The sequence below is a fragment of the Nomascus leucogenys genome, chromosome 19 (assembly GCF_006542625.1).
Source record: "Nomascus leucogenys isolate Asia chromosome 19, Asia_NLE_v1, whole genome shotgun sequence".
NCBI classification, from domain to species: domain Eukaryota; kingdom Metazoa; phylum Chordata; class Mammalia; order Primates; family Hylobatidae; genus Nomascus; species Nomascus leucogenys.
The window spans coordinates 26,942,232-26,955,604 of NC_044399.1; the positions used below are offsets into that span (position 1 = coordinate 26,942,232).

Below are 13,373 nucleotides of genomic sequence, written 5' to 3' on the forward strand. Positions count from 1 at the left end.
TTGTAATCCCAGCACTTTGGGAGGCCGAGGCGGGCGGATCACGAGGTCAGGAGATCGAGACCACGGTGAAACCCCGTCTCTACTAAAAATACAAAAAATTAGCCGGGCGTGGTGGCGGGCGCCTGTAGTCCCAGCTACTCGGAGAGGCTGAGGCAGGAGAATGGCGTGAACCCGGGAGGCGGAGCTTGCAGTGAGCCGAGATCGCGCCACTGCACTCCAGCCTGGGTGACAGAGTGAGACTCCGTCTTAAAAAAAAAAAAAAAAAAAAAAAAAAAAAAAGCAAAAAGAAGCTGAGTGCGGTGGCTCACGTCTGTAATCCTAGCACTTTGGGAGGCCCAGGCGGGCGGATCACGAGGTCAAGAGATCGAGACCATCCTGGCCAACATGGTGAAACCTCGTCTCTACTAAAAATACAAAAATTAGCTGCGCATGGTGGCGCATGCCTGTAGTCCTAGCTACCTGGGAGGCTGAGGCAGGAGAATGGCTTGAACCCGGGAGGCAGAGGTTGCAGTGAGCTGAGATCATGCCACTGCACTCCAGCCTGGCAACAGAGCAAGACTCCGTCTCAAAAAAAAAAAAATAAAGAAAGAAAGAAAGAAAGCAAGCAAAAAAAAAAAAAAGCAGGGTGCAGTGGCTCATGACTGTAATTCCAGCACTTTGGGAGGCTGAGACAGGCAGATCACCTGAGGTCAGTAGTTCAAGACCAGCCTGGCCAACATGGTGAAACCCGGTCTCTACTAAAAATAAAAAATTATCTGGGAGTGGTGGCACACACCTTGGTCCCAGTTACTCGGGAGGCTGAAGCAGGATATCTTGAACCCAGGAGGCAGAGGTTGCAGTGAACCAAGATCACGCCACTCCATTCCAACCTGGGTGGTCAGAGCAAGACTGTCCCCCGACCAAAAAAAAACCAACAACAACAAAAACAAAACAAAACAAAAAAAGAAAGCAAAAGTCCACAAAAATTAGAGAAAATATTTGCAAATCATATATCTAACAAACTTGTATTCAAAACATACAAAGAACTCTTACACATCAAAAGACAAAAAGACAATCCAATTAAAAATGGACAAAGGCTTTGAATAGACATTTCTCCAAAGAAGATACACAAATGGCCAATAAGCACATAAAAGATGTTCAAACATAAGGCCTGGCATGGTGGCTGTAGCCTGTAATCCAGCACTTTGGGAGGCCCAGGGAGGCGGATCCTTTGAGGTCAGGAGCTCGACACCAGCCTGAACAACATGGTAATGCCCTGTCTCTACTAGAAATACAAAAAATTAGCTGGGTGGGTGTAATCCCAGCTGCTAGGGAGGCTGAGGCAGGAGAATCGCTTGAACCTGGACAGAGTAAGATTCTGTCTCAAACAAAAAATTCAAACATCATTAGCCATTTAGCTATCAGAGAAATACAAATCAAAACTACAATGAGATACCATCTCACACCCACTATTAGTCATTATAAAAAAGGTGGAAAAGTGTAGTGAAGATGTGAAGGAACTGGCATCCTCATATATTGCTGGCAGGAATGTAAAACGGTACAGCCACTTTGGAAAAGAGTTTAGCAGTTTCTCAAAATGTTAAACACGTAGTTACCATATGACCCAGCAATTCCACTCTTTGGTATATAACCAAGAGATATGAGGACATATTTCCACACAAAAATTTGTACATAGTATCACTATTTCTAATAACAAAAACAAAAAAAATATGGAAATCCAAAATGTCTATCAACTAATGAATGGATAAACAAAATGTGATATATCCATACCATGGAATATTATTCAACCATAAAAAAGAATGAAATACTGATTGATTCATGACACAACATTGATGACACTTAAAAATATTATGCTTGGCCAAGCGTGGTGGCTCACACCTGTAATCCCAGCACTTTGGGAGGCCGAGGCGGGCGGATTGCCTGAGCTCAGGAGCTCGAGACTGCCCTGGGCAACATAGTGAAACCTCATCTCTACTAAAATACACACACAAAAAATTAGCCGGGTGTGATGGTGGGTACTTGTAGTCCCAGCTACTCAGGAGGCTGAGGCAGGAGAATCGCTTTAACCCAGAAGGTGGAGGTTGCAGTGAGCTGAGATCGCATCACTGCACTCCAGCCTGGGTGACAGAGGGAGACCCTGTCTCCAAAAATTAAAAATTAAAATTAAAATTAAAAAATTATGCTTAGGCACAACTATGATACATCAACCGAAAAATATCAGGCCGGGTATGGTGACTCATGCCTGTAACTCCAGCACTTTGGGAGGCTGAGGTGAAAAGATTCCTTGAGGCCAGGGGTTCAAGACCAGCCTGGACAACATAGTAAGACCCTGTCTCCATGAAAATAAATGAATAAATAACAATAATTAAAATTGACCTCCTGGAGATAAGAAAAAGAGTTAACTAGGAGATAAGAGAAAATTCAAGAATTGTTAAGTCATTAATTTGGGATGGAGTACTGGGTCTTTTGCTTCCCTTCCATCAACTAAGTGAGGAAGGTTCCAACAGAAGCAAATGGGAGTGCCTAAAAGAAAACTTGCATCTCTTTCCTGGTTACACAGGCAACAGACTTGGTGATCTGCCTGAGCTCTGTCTATCTGAACAGAAGGAGAGAATTTTAAAAAGTGCCCACTGGAGCCTGAACCATCCTGCTGGTATCCATCCAAAGGAGTCCAGCAGTATGAGGTCAAGGATACACAGCAGGTGGTAAAAGCCAAAGAAAAGTCTAAAAACCACAAGTGGAGCTCAAATCCCTCTAGGCCAGGCCTGGCTATTGCTGCAAACAAAGAGATGGTGAGTGATAACTGGATATGAGACTGGAGTTTTAAAGAGAATTCTGATTCTATTAAGCTCTATAAAATAAAACCTGCAAGGCAATGATCTAGAAAGAAGCAAAAGAACCCTGGGTCAGCAAAATACTTATCCTTAAATCTACTACAACAATGCATGTGTGATTTTTTTTAAAAAAACTTACAGGCAAAGCTGAGGGTAGAGTGGGGTGGAGAGTAATTTACTCTTCCAGGGGCCAACAGGCTTCAAAGTCAATTTCAAAAATGCACATGCTTAGTAAAAGCATCCAGATATAAAAGATAGTGTATTTAGAATTCCATTTATAAAATGTTCAGAATAGGCAAATTCATAGAGGTCATGTAAATTAGTGGATGCCAGGGGTTAGTGGAAGGAAGATAGGGAGTGACTGGTAAAGAGTACAGAGTTTCTTTTGGGGGTTCTAAAACTGATTGTGGTGACAGCTGGTACGACTCTGTTTGAATACACTACAAAACAGGCAGGCATGGTGGCTCATGCCTGTAATCCCAGTACTTTGGGAGGCTGAGGCAGGCAGATCACTTGAGGCCAGGAGTTTGAGACCAGCCTGGGCAACATGGTGAAACCCTGTTTCTACTGAAAATATAAAAATTAGCTTGGTGTGGTGGCGTGTGCCTGTAGTTCCAGCTACTCAGGATGCTGAGGCAGGAGAATTCGCTTGAACCTGGGAGGTGAAGGTGGCAGTGAGCTGAGGCTGTGTCACTGCACTCCAGCCTGAGTAACAGAGCAAGACCCTGTCTCGAAAAAAGAAAAAAAGAAAAAAAAAGAATATACTAAAAGCCACTGAATTATACCCTTAAAATGACTGAATTGCGCCCTTAAACCCACTCAATTATACTCTTAAAGTGAGTTCATATACTGTATGGTATATGAACCATATATGGTATGAACCATACAGTATATGAACTCTATCTCAATCAAAGCTGATTAAAAAGGAACCTGTAAGAAATAAAATAAAAAGGAACCTGCATACACATTTTCAAATACTAAATATGATTAAAAGGTGTTGTTTTTCTGCTAGCATTGGGTCAAAAAGGAAAAAAAAGTTGATATACTTCATCTCTGAACTAGATCTAGAAAGAAAAACAACTATACTGAAATCATACTCTGTCTACAAAATCTCACTAAACATCTTAAGTTCAGTTCTAAAGATTTGTGTTTCCAGATAATACAATGTCAAGAACTACTGATCAGACCTGTATAAATTTCTATGCTCAAATTCAAGCCCTTACCTCTCAAAATTCAATTCTAAGACTAATAACCCAATAGAAGATTAGAGGTAGGGAAACAGTAGTAACAACTGCTGAGGAATCAGACAATAGAACTTTGTGTAAAATATCCTTGAAATCTTGAGGAATAAGTTCTGATTGTATTTTCCAGTTGCTTGAGAACTTATAAGGGAATGGTATAAAATATAAAATAATTTCTAGACCAGGCACGGTGGCTCACACCTGTAATCCCAGCACTTTGGGAGGCCAAGGCCGGAGAATCACTTGAGACCAGCCTGGGCAACATAGTGAGACCCTGTCTCTACTAAAATAAAAAATTAGCTGGGCATGGTGGCATGTGCCTGTAGTCCTAGTTACTCAGGAGGCTGAGGCAGGATTGCTTGAATCCAGGAGGTCAAGACTGCAAGTGAGCTATGATCGTGCCACTGCACTCCAGCGTGAGCAACAGAGGGAGACCCTGACCCTAAAAAATAAAATAAATAAACAGGCCGGGCACGCTGGCTCATGCCTGTTAATCCCAGCACTTTGGGAGGCCGACGTGGGCGGATCACGAGGTCAGGAATCGAGACCATCCTGGCTAACATGGTGAAACCCTGCCTCTACTAAAAACACACACAAAAAATTAGCCAGGCGTGGTGGCGGGCGCCTGTAGTCCCAGCTACACGGGAGGCTAAGGCAGGAGAATGGCATGAACCCGGGAGGCAGAGCTTGCAGTGAGCCGAGACTGCGCCACTGCACTCCAGCTTGGGTGACAGTGTGAGACTCTGTCTCAATAAATAAATAAATAAATAAATAAATAAATAAATAAATAAAATAAAATAAAATAAATAAACATAAATAAAATTCCTCAGCCTGGGCAACATTGCAAGGCCCTATCTCTAAAAAAAAAAATTAGCCAGTCATGGTGGCATGTGCCTATAGTAGGCTGAGGCTGGAAAACCCCTTGAGCCCAGGAGGCTATGCAGTGAGCTATGATCGAGCCACTGTAAAGGTAGGTAAGTGTAGTGAGGATGTGAAGGAACCGGCACAAGAAATCCTATACTCCTTACCACTCAAGCATGGGCAAGAGTGAGATCCTGTTTCAAAATAAATACATAAATAATTTTAAAAATAAAAAGGCCAGGCACGGTGGCTCATGCCTGTAATCCCAGCACTTTGGGAGGCGGAGGCCAGCAGATCACCTGAGGTCAGGAGTTCGAGACCAGCCTGACCAACATGGAGAAACCCCATCTCTACTAAAAATACAAAAAATAAGCCAAGTGTCGTGGCACATGCCTGTAACCCCAGCTACTCAGGAGGCTGAGGCCGGAGAATCACTTGAACAGGAAGGCCATTGAGCCGAGATCACACCACTGCACTCCAGCCTGGGTGACAGAGTGAGACTCTGTCTAAAAAAAAAAGAGAGAAATTCTAACCTGGTTTAGTAAGTAAAAAGCGCTTTAAGCTATTAGCTATTGATATGTTAATCTGAAGATAAGAAAATAAATGCTTTTCAAACTTCAATGCCCTAAGGTAGAACTCCATAGCATACTTGTGATACTTCTTTTTATATTTTTCCATTAATTTAATGACTGAGACTAATATGCAGGTATTTTAAGAATTTTCTGCTCAATACTATCTTTATAGTTAATTCCAGACGACCCCTTGACCATTAATAAGCCAGCTTCTACACAGCAATAAATAGCCAGCCTACTCAAAATTATACTGTAGATATTGACACTGCCTTTAATAAAAGGAAAATATGATTTATAGGACAAAAAATTTCTGGCCGGGCATGGTGGCTCACATCTGTAATCCCAGCACTTTGGGAGGCCGAGGCAGGCGGATCACAAGGTCAGGAGTCTTGAGACCAGCCTGGCCAACATAGCGAAATCCCGTCTCCACTAAAAATACAAAAAAAAATTAGCTGGCCTGGTGGTAGACTCCTGTAATCCCAGCTATTTGGGAGGCTGAGGCAGGAGAATCACTTGAACCCAGGAGGCGGAGGTTTCAGTGAGCCAAGATCAAGCCACTGCACTCCAGCCCAGGTGACAATGCGAGACTCCGTTTCAAAAAAAAAAAAATAATTCCTATCTCTCCATAGAAAGCAGTTTTGTCACTTCCAGAGAACCTCACAACCAAATGTTCAATGTACTCTTGTCCCCTTAAGACTACATCAACTGATGGGCCAGCCATGGTGGCTCACGCCTGTAATGCCAGCACTTTGGGAGGCCGAGGTGGGCTGATCAAGAGGTCAGGAGTTGGAGACCAGCCCGGCCAACATAGTGAAACCCTGTCTTTATTAAAAGTACAAAAAATTAGCCGGGCATGGTGGCAGGCGCCTGCAATCCCAGCTACTTGGGAAGCTGAGGCAGGAGAATCGCTTGAACTCAGGAGGCAGAGGTTGCAGTGAGCCAAGATCATGCCATTATACTCTAGCCCGGGCAACAGTGCAAGACTCGGTCTCAAAAAAAAAAAAAAAGAAGACTACATCAACTGAATCTATTTTCAGATTTGACTTCTTATTTAGCCAACAAAAACTCAATGGCCTTACCTTATATATTTCTCAGGCAACCCTCCACAACCTACCTCTTTTTTTTTTAAGATGGAGTCTTGCCCTGTCGCCCAGGCTGGAGTGCAGTGGTGCGATCTCGGCTCACTGCAACCTCCGCCTCCCAGGTTCAAGCGATTCTCCTGCCTCAGCCTCTGGAATAGCTGGGACTACAGGCACGCGCCACCATGCCCAGCTAATTCTTGTATTTTAGAAGAGACAGGGTTTCACCATATTGGCCAGAATGATCTGGATCTCTTGACCTCGTGATCTGCCCGCCTCAGCCTCCCAAAGTGCTGGGATTACAGGCATGAGCCACCGTGCCCAGTGCCTACCTCTTAATCCCAAAGTACATACCTCATCCACTTTTTTCATGGAGAAAGAAGGAGGGAGGGGAACATCAACTGTGGTGTTTTTTTTGTTTGTTTTTTGAGACGGAGTCTGTCACCCTGGCTGGAGTGCAGCGGTGAGATCTCGGCTCACTGGCCTTCCTATTCAAGCAATTCTCTGGCCTCTGGCTAATTTTTGTATTTTTAGTAGAGACGGGGTTTGACCATGTTGGCTAGGCTGGTCTTGAACTGACCTCAGGTGATCTGTCCCCCTCGGCCTCCCAAAGTGCTAGGATTACAGGCGTAAGCCGCCTCAACTGGCCTGTGGTATTTTGATTATCTTTTCTCAAAACACCCTGATTGCTGGGCTTGGTGGCTCACAGCATTTTGGGAGGCGGAGGCGGGCCGCTCACCTGAGGTCAGAAGTTCGAGACCAGCCTGACCAACACAGAGAAACCCCGCCTCTACTAAAAATACAAAATTAGCCAGGCGTGGTGGCGCATGCCTGTAATCCCAGCTACTCAGGAGGCTGAGGCAGAAGAATCGCTTGAACCCGGGAGGCAGAGGTTGCAGTGAGCCGAGATCATGCCATTGTACTTGAGCCTGGACAACAAGATAGAAACTCTGTCTCAAAAACAAAACAAAACAAAACACACAACAACAACACCCTGGTCACACAGGAAGAGAAGCTGGAAACAGGCAGAAAGTAAAAATGCCAGCTATTGATGACTGCCATTTCTGTCTCAAGAGTCCTCTCTACGGCTAAATCTATCCATCAGTCAGGATGTCAACAACCTTTAGTGGTATGATAACCTTACCTCAAATGAAGCATTAGGACCCAGCAAATAGTTAAGTAAATAAACTTTATTAATTTTTGGATTAAGCCCTAAAGCTTCAGAGGAATGGGAGTACTTTATATTTTCTGGAAAGATAAGATTCAGGGAAGAGGCTAGAACTCACAGTTATTTTCTTGCAATAGCAAAGAAACTATGCTACACTTTGAAGAGAAAAACAAGCCAGAAGGAAAAGTATCAATGAAGCAGAATAGGATCCCAAACAATACTCTTCAAGAGGATTTGATTAGGCATATTTAACTATTGATTAGGCATATTTATTCAAACAAGGGCAACTTCAGAAACAGCACATTAGCAAGATTTTAATACTCTAAGCAGTTATCTCTCAGGAGGAAGATTAGGATGTAAGGAATAGTCTAGTAAGATCTCTACACACTAAACCGTCCCTGACAAAAAAATCATTTTCTAATTGAGGAGAAACCAAAAATAAAGGGAAATGCCCTACAGAGAAGCAGCAAATAGTATGGAATCACTGGGCAAACCAACATGAAACACTGAGTAGCCAAGCAACTCAATCCGTAAATAAAAGTAGAAAGAAGGGTACAAAAGAAATGAAAAAACAACAGCAAAGAAGTGAAAAATATTAAATGAGAAACCTGGAAGAAAAGTTTTACTGCGAGATGGAATATTCACCTCAAATCTCACAACGTTAACAGAAAATGCCATGGAAATGGAACTTCTTGACTACCTACTTTACAAAAAGACTTTCCTATGAAACTATATCCAGATTTATTTATTTTTTTTTTTTTTTTTTTTTTTTTTTTTTTTTTTTTTTTTGAGACAAAGCCTCACTCTGTCACCCAGGCTGGAGTACAGTGGCACGATCTTGGCTCACTGCAACCTCCGCCTCCGGGGTTCAAGCGATTCTCCTGCCTCAGCCTTCCAAGTAGCTAGGATTATAGGTACGCATCACCACATTCGGCTAATTTTTTATATTTTAGTAAAGACGGGGTTTCGTCATGTTGTCCAGGCTGGTCTCGAACTCCTGAGCTCAGGCAATCCGCCCGCCTCAGCCTCCTAAAGTGCTAGGATTACAGGCGTGAGCCACCGAGCCAGGCCTATTCATTTATTTTTTGAGACAGCGTCTCGCTCTGTCGCCCAGATTGGAGTGCAGCGGGGCGATCTTGGCTCAATGAAGCCTCTGCCTCTCAGGCTCAAAGTGATTTTCTATCTCAGCCTCCCAAGTAACTGGGACTACAGGTGGGTGCCACCACGCCCAGCTGATTTTTTTGTATTTTTTGTAGAGACAGGGTTTTTGTCATGTTGCCCAGGCTGGTCTCGAACTCCTGAGCTCAGGTGATCTGCCCGCCTGGGCCTCCCAAAATGCTGGGATTACAGACGTGAGCCACTGCGCCTGGCCTAGATATTTCTTTCTTTCTTTTTTTTTTTTTTGAGGTGGAGTCTCGCTCTGTCGCCCAGGCTGGAGTGCAGTGGCGCAATCTCGGCTCACTGCACGCTCCGCCTCCGGGGTTCACACCATTCTCCTGCCTCAGCCTCCCGAGTAGCTGGGACTACAGGCGCCTGCTACCGCGCCCGGCTAATTTTTTGTATTTTTAGTAGAGACGGGGTTTCACCGTGTTAGCCAGGATGGTCTCGATCTCCTGACCTCGTGTTCCGCCCATCTCGGCCTCCCAAAGTGCTGGGATTACAGGCATGAGCCACTGCGCCCGGCCTGGGCCTAGATATTTCTAATAGACAATTACATCTACCAAATAGTTATACTGTGTATGGTGGTGAAGTATGAACGCTATGCTTCAGTTTGACATACATGATTAACAATGTCTAGTGTCTTCAACGATCTGATCCTACAAATTCTTTCCACCAAAACAGTGTCCTAACCTTTCTGGGCCTCAATTTCTTAGCTATAAAATGTGGGAGCCACAGGGTGTGGTGGTTCATGCCTGTAATCCCAGCACTTTGGGAGACCGAGGCGGACAGATCACCTAAGTCAGGAGTTCAACACCAGCCTGATCCACATGAAGAAACCCTGTCTCTACTAAAAATACAAAATAAGCCGGGCACGGTGGCACATGCCTGTAATCCCAACTACTGGGGAGACTGAGGCAGGAGAATTGCTTGAACCTGGGAGGCGGAGGTTGCAGTGAGCCGAGATCACGCCATTGCATTCCAGCCTGGGCAACAAGAGCGAAATTCCGTCTCAAAAAAAAAAATAAAGAGGGAGCCAAAGCAGATGAGATGAACTATAGGATCCACTCCAATCTTGAAATTTTATACCTAATTATAAAATTGTTATTAAGGTCAGTTATGAGTATAAAATTTGAATCGCAAAACCAAACATTTAAGTTCATAGTGTCATTCCAGAGCTAACCACAGGGAGGAGCGAGGGATTTGAAACAATTCCCAAGGGAGACAGTATTTCGCTGTTACCTGAAGCCCACCCGGTAGGTGGATAAACCCTTAATACCAGACAGAGTATTTCCCTAGCCCTTTTGCCTAGACTTCAGAATGCTCTTCACAAAGACACGGTTAACCCGTCTTCCTCCCTTTCCTACCTACAGCAGTTTTCCCTCTTCTCTTTTGTGGTTTCACATCAAGTTTTACCTAATACTACTACTTTCCCCCCCAATATTTTTCTTTTCCGCTTTTGTCCAGAGTAAAATTTTCTAGAAAAGCTCTTTGCAGGTAGGTTGTGATGAAAAAAACTGATGAAATGACTTACAAGCAAAGAAACGATAAACTACAACAATTACAGGCAAATGACAATTACTGATTAAGTTTTAGAGAAATCCTAAGAGAGAAAGAAAACCAAGCATAATAAAAAGGAAAATCTAGGGACTGATATAATTCAAGTTTTCCAAAGTTACTAAAAGGCCCTGAAAAGAGTGCAAATGAGTGACAACTCCTGGAGATTGGGTCCAGCCTCTGAAATTAACATGCAGGAGCCCAATGCCAGGCAACCAGAACGTGAAACAGACTCTGCCCGGGCTTCCTTTCACTGTCAAACTCCTAGCCAAAAGAGGCTTCCCACATCACATATTTTAAATATTAAAATTTTTAAAGTTATTCACATCTATTCACCTCTCCCTTGAAAAACAAATGAATAAATAGCCCCTCTTTGCGTCTTTACTCCCACACTAAACCTCACACCGTTGATGAGCCTGGAGGGCTAGGTTGGCACGAGACGATGGCGCCAAAGCTCGGGGAGAGGGCGGTCAGTGGGCGGAAGGTGCCTCTTCCCACATGGCCGAGCCCTCGCCGCCACTGGCCACCGACACACGGTCCCCAAGCATCAGGAGCTCCCTCTCGGCCCCGACCCCGCGGTCTCTGTCGCCCCGCAAACGGCCGCTGCGGCCGCAGGCTCCCAACTGGGACCCTTCCCAGGGGAGGACCCCATCCCCCGTTCCCTTTCTCCGTCAGATTCCCGCCCCGCAGCGGCCAGCCTATGGGCCCCTGCTTCCTCACCTCCATGGAGACGCGCCAGCCTTGCATGGCGGAGAAGCCGTACGGCAGCGGCAGGCGCGGGGCGCCGACCCCGTCCCCGGAGCACTTCACCGTGTTGGGCTGGGAGAGGTAGGCACCCATGGCGGCGGCTGGCCGGCGGCCTCAGGGGCAGGAAAGCTGGGCGCGACCCGTGCCGGAGCCGAAGCCCCGGGGGTGCGCGCGACAGGAGCAGGCCCCGCGGCGCGACCGACGCAAGGTGCCGGTGAAAGGCGCGAGGCCGGCCAGGAGGCGGTAACGGGACGGGAGCTGAGAGGGAGCGGAAGCGGAAACGGCGCCGCTCCAGACCCCGCCCGGCAGGCGCGGAGGGGCCAGGCGCTGCGGGCAGTCATTTCCTTAGCAACTCGCCCCGCCCGCAGGGACAACGGCCCGCCCAACGGCCGCTCCCGCGAGACTGGCGCGACCACGCCCACCAACGGCCGCCGTCCTACTCCGCTGCCTTGCGGAGGTGGCAGGTTCCCCCTGGCGGCACCTCTTCCTTCGTTCCCAGTCCCCAGCCTCTTGGCGTTTTGTGTGACGCCTCTTTTGTGTCGGACTCGACGTTTCCAGCCCGTCCTCCAGTGTTTTCATCCCCCTCTCCCCAACGTTGCACCCTCAGACTCCGCAAACCCCGCCCGATTTGGTTCTATTAAAGTTGACCAGTATTTGTTCCGAGCTTAGGAAGTACTTGGCCAGGCCCTTGCGAGGCCTATATGAGAAGAATGTGAGTCCCTTCTGAAAGCAAAGACCTCGATCTGTGATATAATTCGAGTTAATACAATGTAGAAATGTGGCCGGGTGCGGTGGCTCACGCCTGTAATCCCAGCACTTTGGGAGGCCGAGGCGGGCGGATCACGAGATCAGGAGATCGAGACCATCCTGGCTAACACAGTGAAACCCCGTCTCTACTAAAAATACAAAAAAAAAAAAAAAAAAAAAAAAATTAGCCGGGCGTGGTGGCGGGCGCCTGTATTCCCAGCTACTCGGGAGGCTGAGGCAGGAGAAAGGCGTGAACCCCGGGGGGCGGAGCCTGCAGTGAGCCGAGATCGCGCCACTGCACTCCAGCCTGGGCGACAGCGAGACTCCGTCTCAAAAACAAAACAAAACAAACAAACAAACAAATGTAGAAATGTTTGGTACAGCCTATTCTGGGTGAGAAAAGCTCAAGGATGGGAGGAGGAGCTGTTTCTTGGAGGATTGAAAGGATGTAGACTCTCAGAGAGGATGCCTCTGGATTGCATTATGCCATCCAGGGAATAATGTTATAAGGTTTGGAGGAGTGAGGGAAGAATGTGAACTGCATTTGGGGAGGATTTTTGAGGAAGCTGGCTGGCCTCGGAGAATGATTCTAAGTGGTAATATTAACTAGCTAGCTTGATAAAAAGAAGGGCCAAGATGAGTAACTTGGATTTCACTGTCGTCCTGGTGTAACCTTTGGCATCGTTTGTCTAGTCTTTGTATGCAGTGTACGTTGGAGGGAGAGAGTCTGGGGTACTGTTGTGTTGTTGTTTTTTGTTTGTTTGTTTGTTTGTTTTTGAGACAGAGTCTCGCTCTGTCGCCCAGGCTGCAAGCTCTGCCTCCCGGGTTCACGCCGTTCTCTTGCCTCAGCCTCCCGAGTAGCTGGGACTACAGGCGCCCACCACCATGCCCAGCTAATTTTTTGTATTTTTAGTAGAGACGAGGTTTCACCGTGTTAGCCAGGATGGTCTCCATCTCCTGACCTCGTGATCCGCCTGCCTCGGCCTCCCAAAGTGCTGGGATTACAGGCGTGAGCCACCGCACCTGGCCTACTGTTTTTTGGTTTTTTTTTTAAGACAGAGTTTCGCTCTTGTTACCCAGGCTGCAGTGCAGTGGTGCTATCTTGGCTCACTGCAACCTCCGCCTCCTGGGTTCAAGCGATTCTCCTGCCTCAGCCTCCCGAGTAGCTAGGATTCCACGCCTGGCTAATTTTTGTATTTTTAGTAGAGACGGGGTTTCACCATGTTGGCCAGGCTGGTCTAGAACTCCTGACTTCGTGATCTACCCGCCTCAGCCTCCCAAAGTGCTGAGATTACAGGCGTGAGCCACCGCGCCCAGCCTGGGGCACTGCTACTGGTTAGAGAGCTCTTGCTCTAAGCAGGAGATGAGAAGAGCTGGGAGTAAGGTGGTACCAGGCAGGGTGGCAATGG

At 46.4% G+C, this 13,373-nt stretch overlaps 1 protein-coding gene across 1 annotated transcript in view; it reads right to left on the reverse strand.

Annotated features, from left to right (window-relative positions):
* The window catches only part of PPM1G (protein phosphatase, Mg2+/Mn2+ dependent 1G), a 29,497-nt gene extending 17,905 nt beyond the window's left edge, over positions 1-11,592 (reverse strand). The window contains exon 1 of the mRNA XM_003270656.3: positions 11,191-11,592. Within this exon, the coding sequence (XP_003270704.1) occupies positions 11,191-11,310 (120 nt within the window). The 5' untranslated portion in view covers positions 11,311-11,592. The remainder of the gene's footprint in view (positions 1-11,190) is intronic.
* Positions 11,593-13,373: the final 1,781 nt, after the last annotated feature.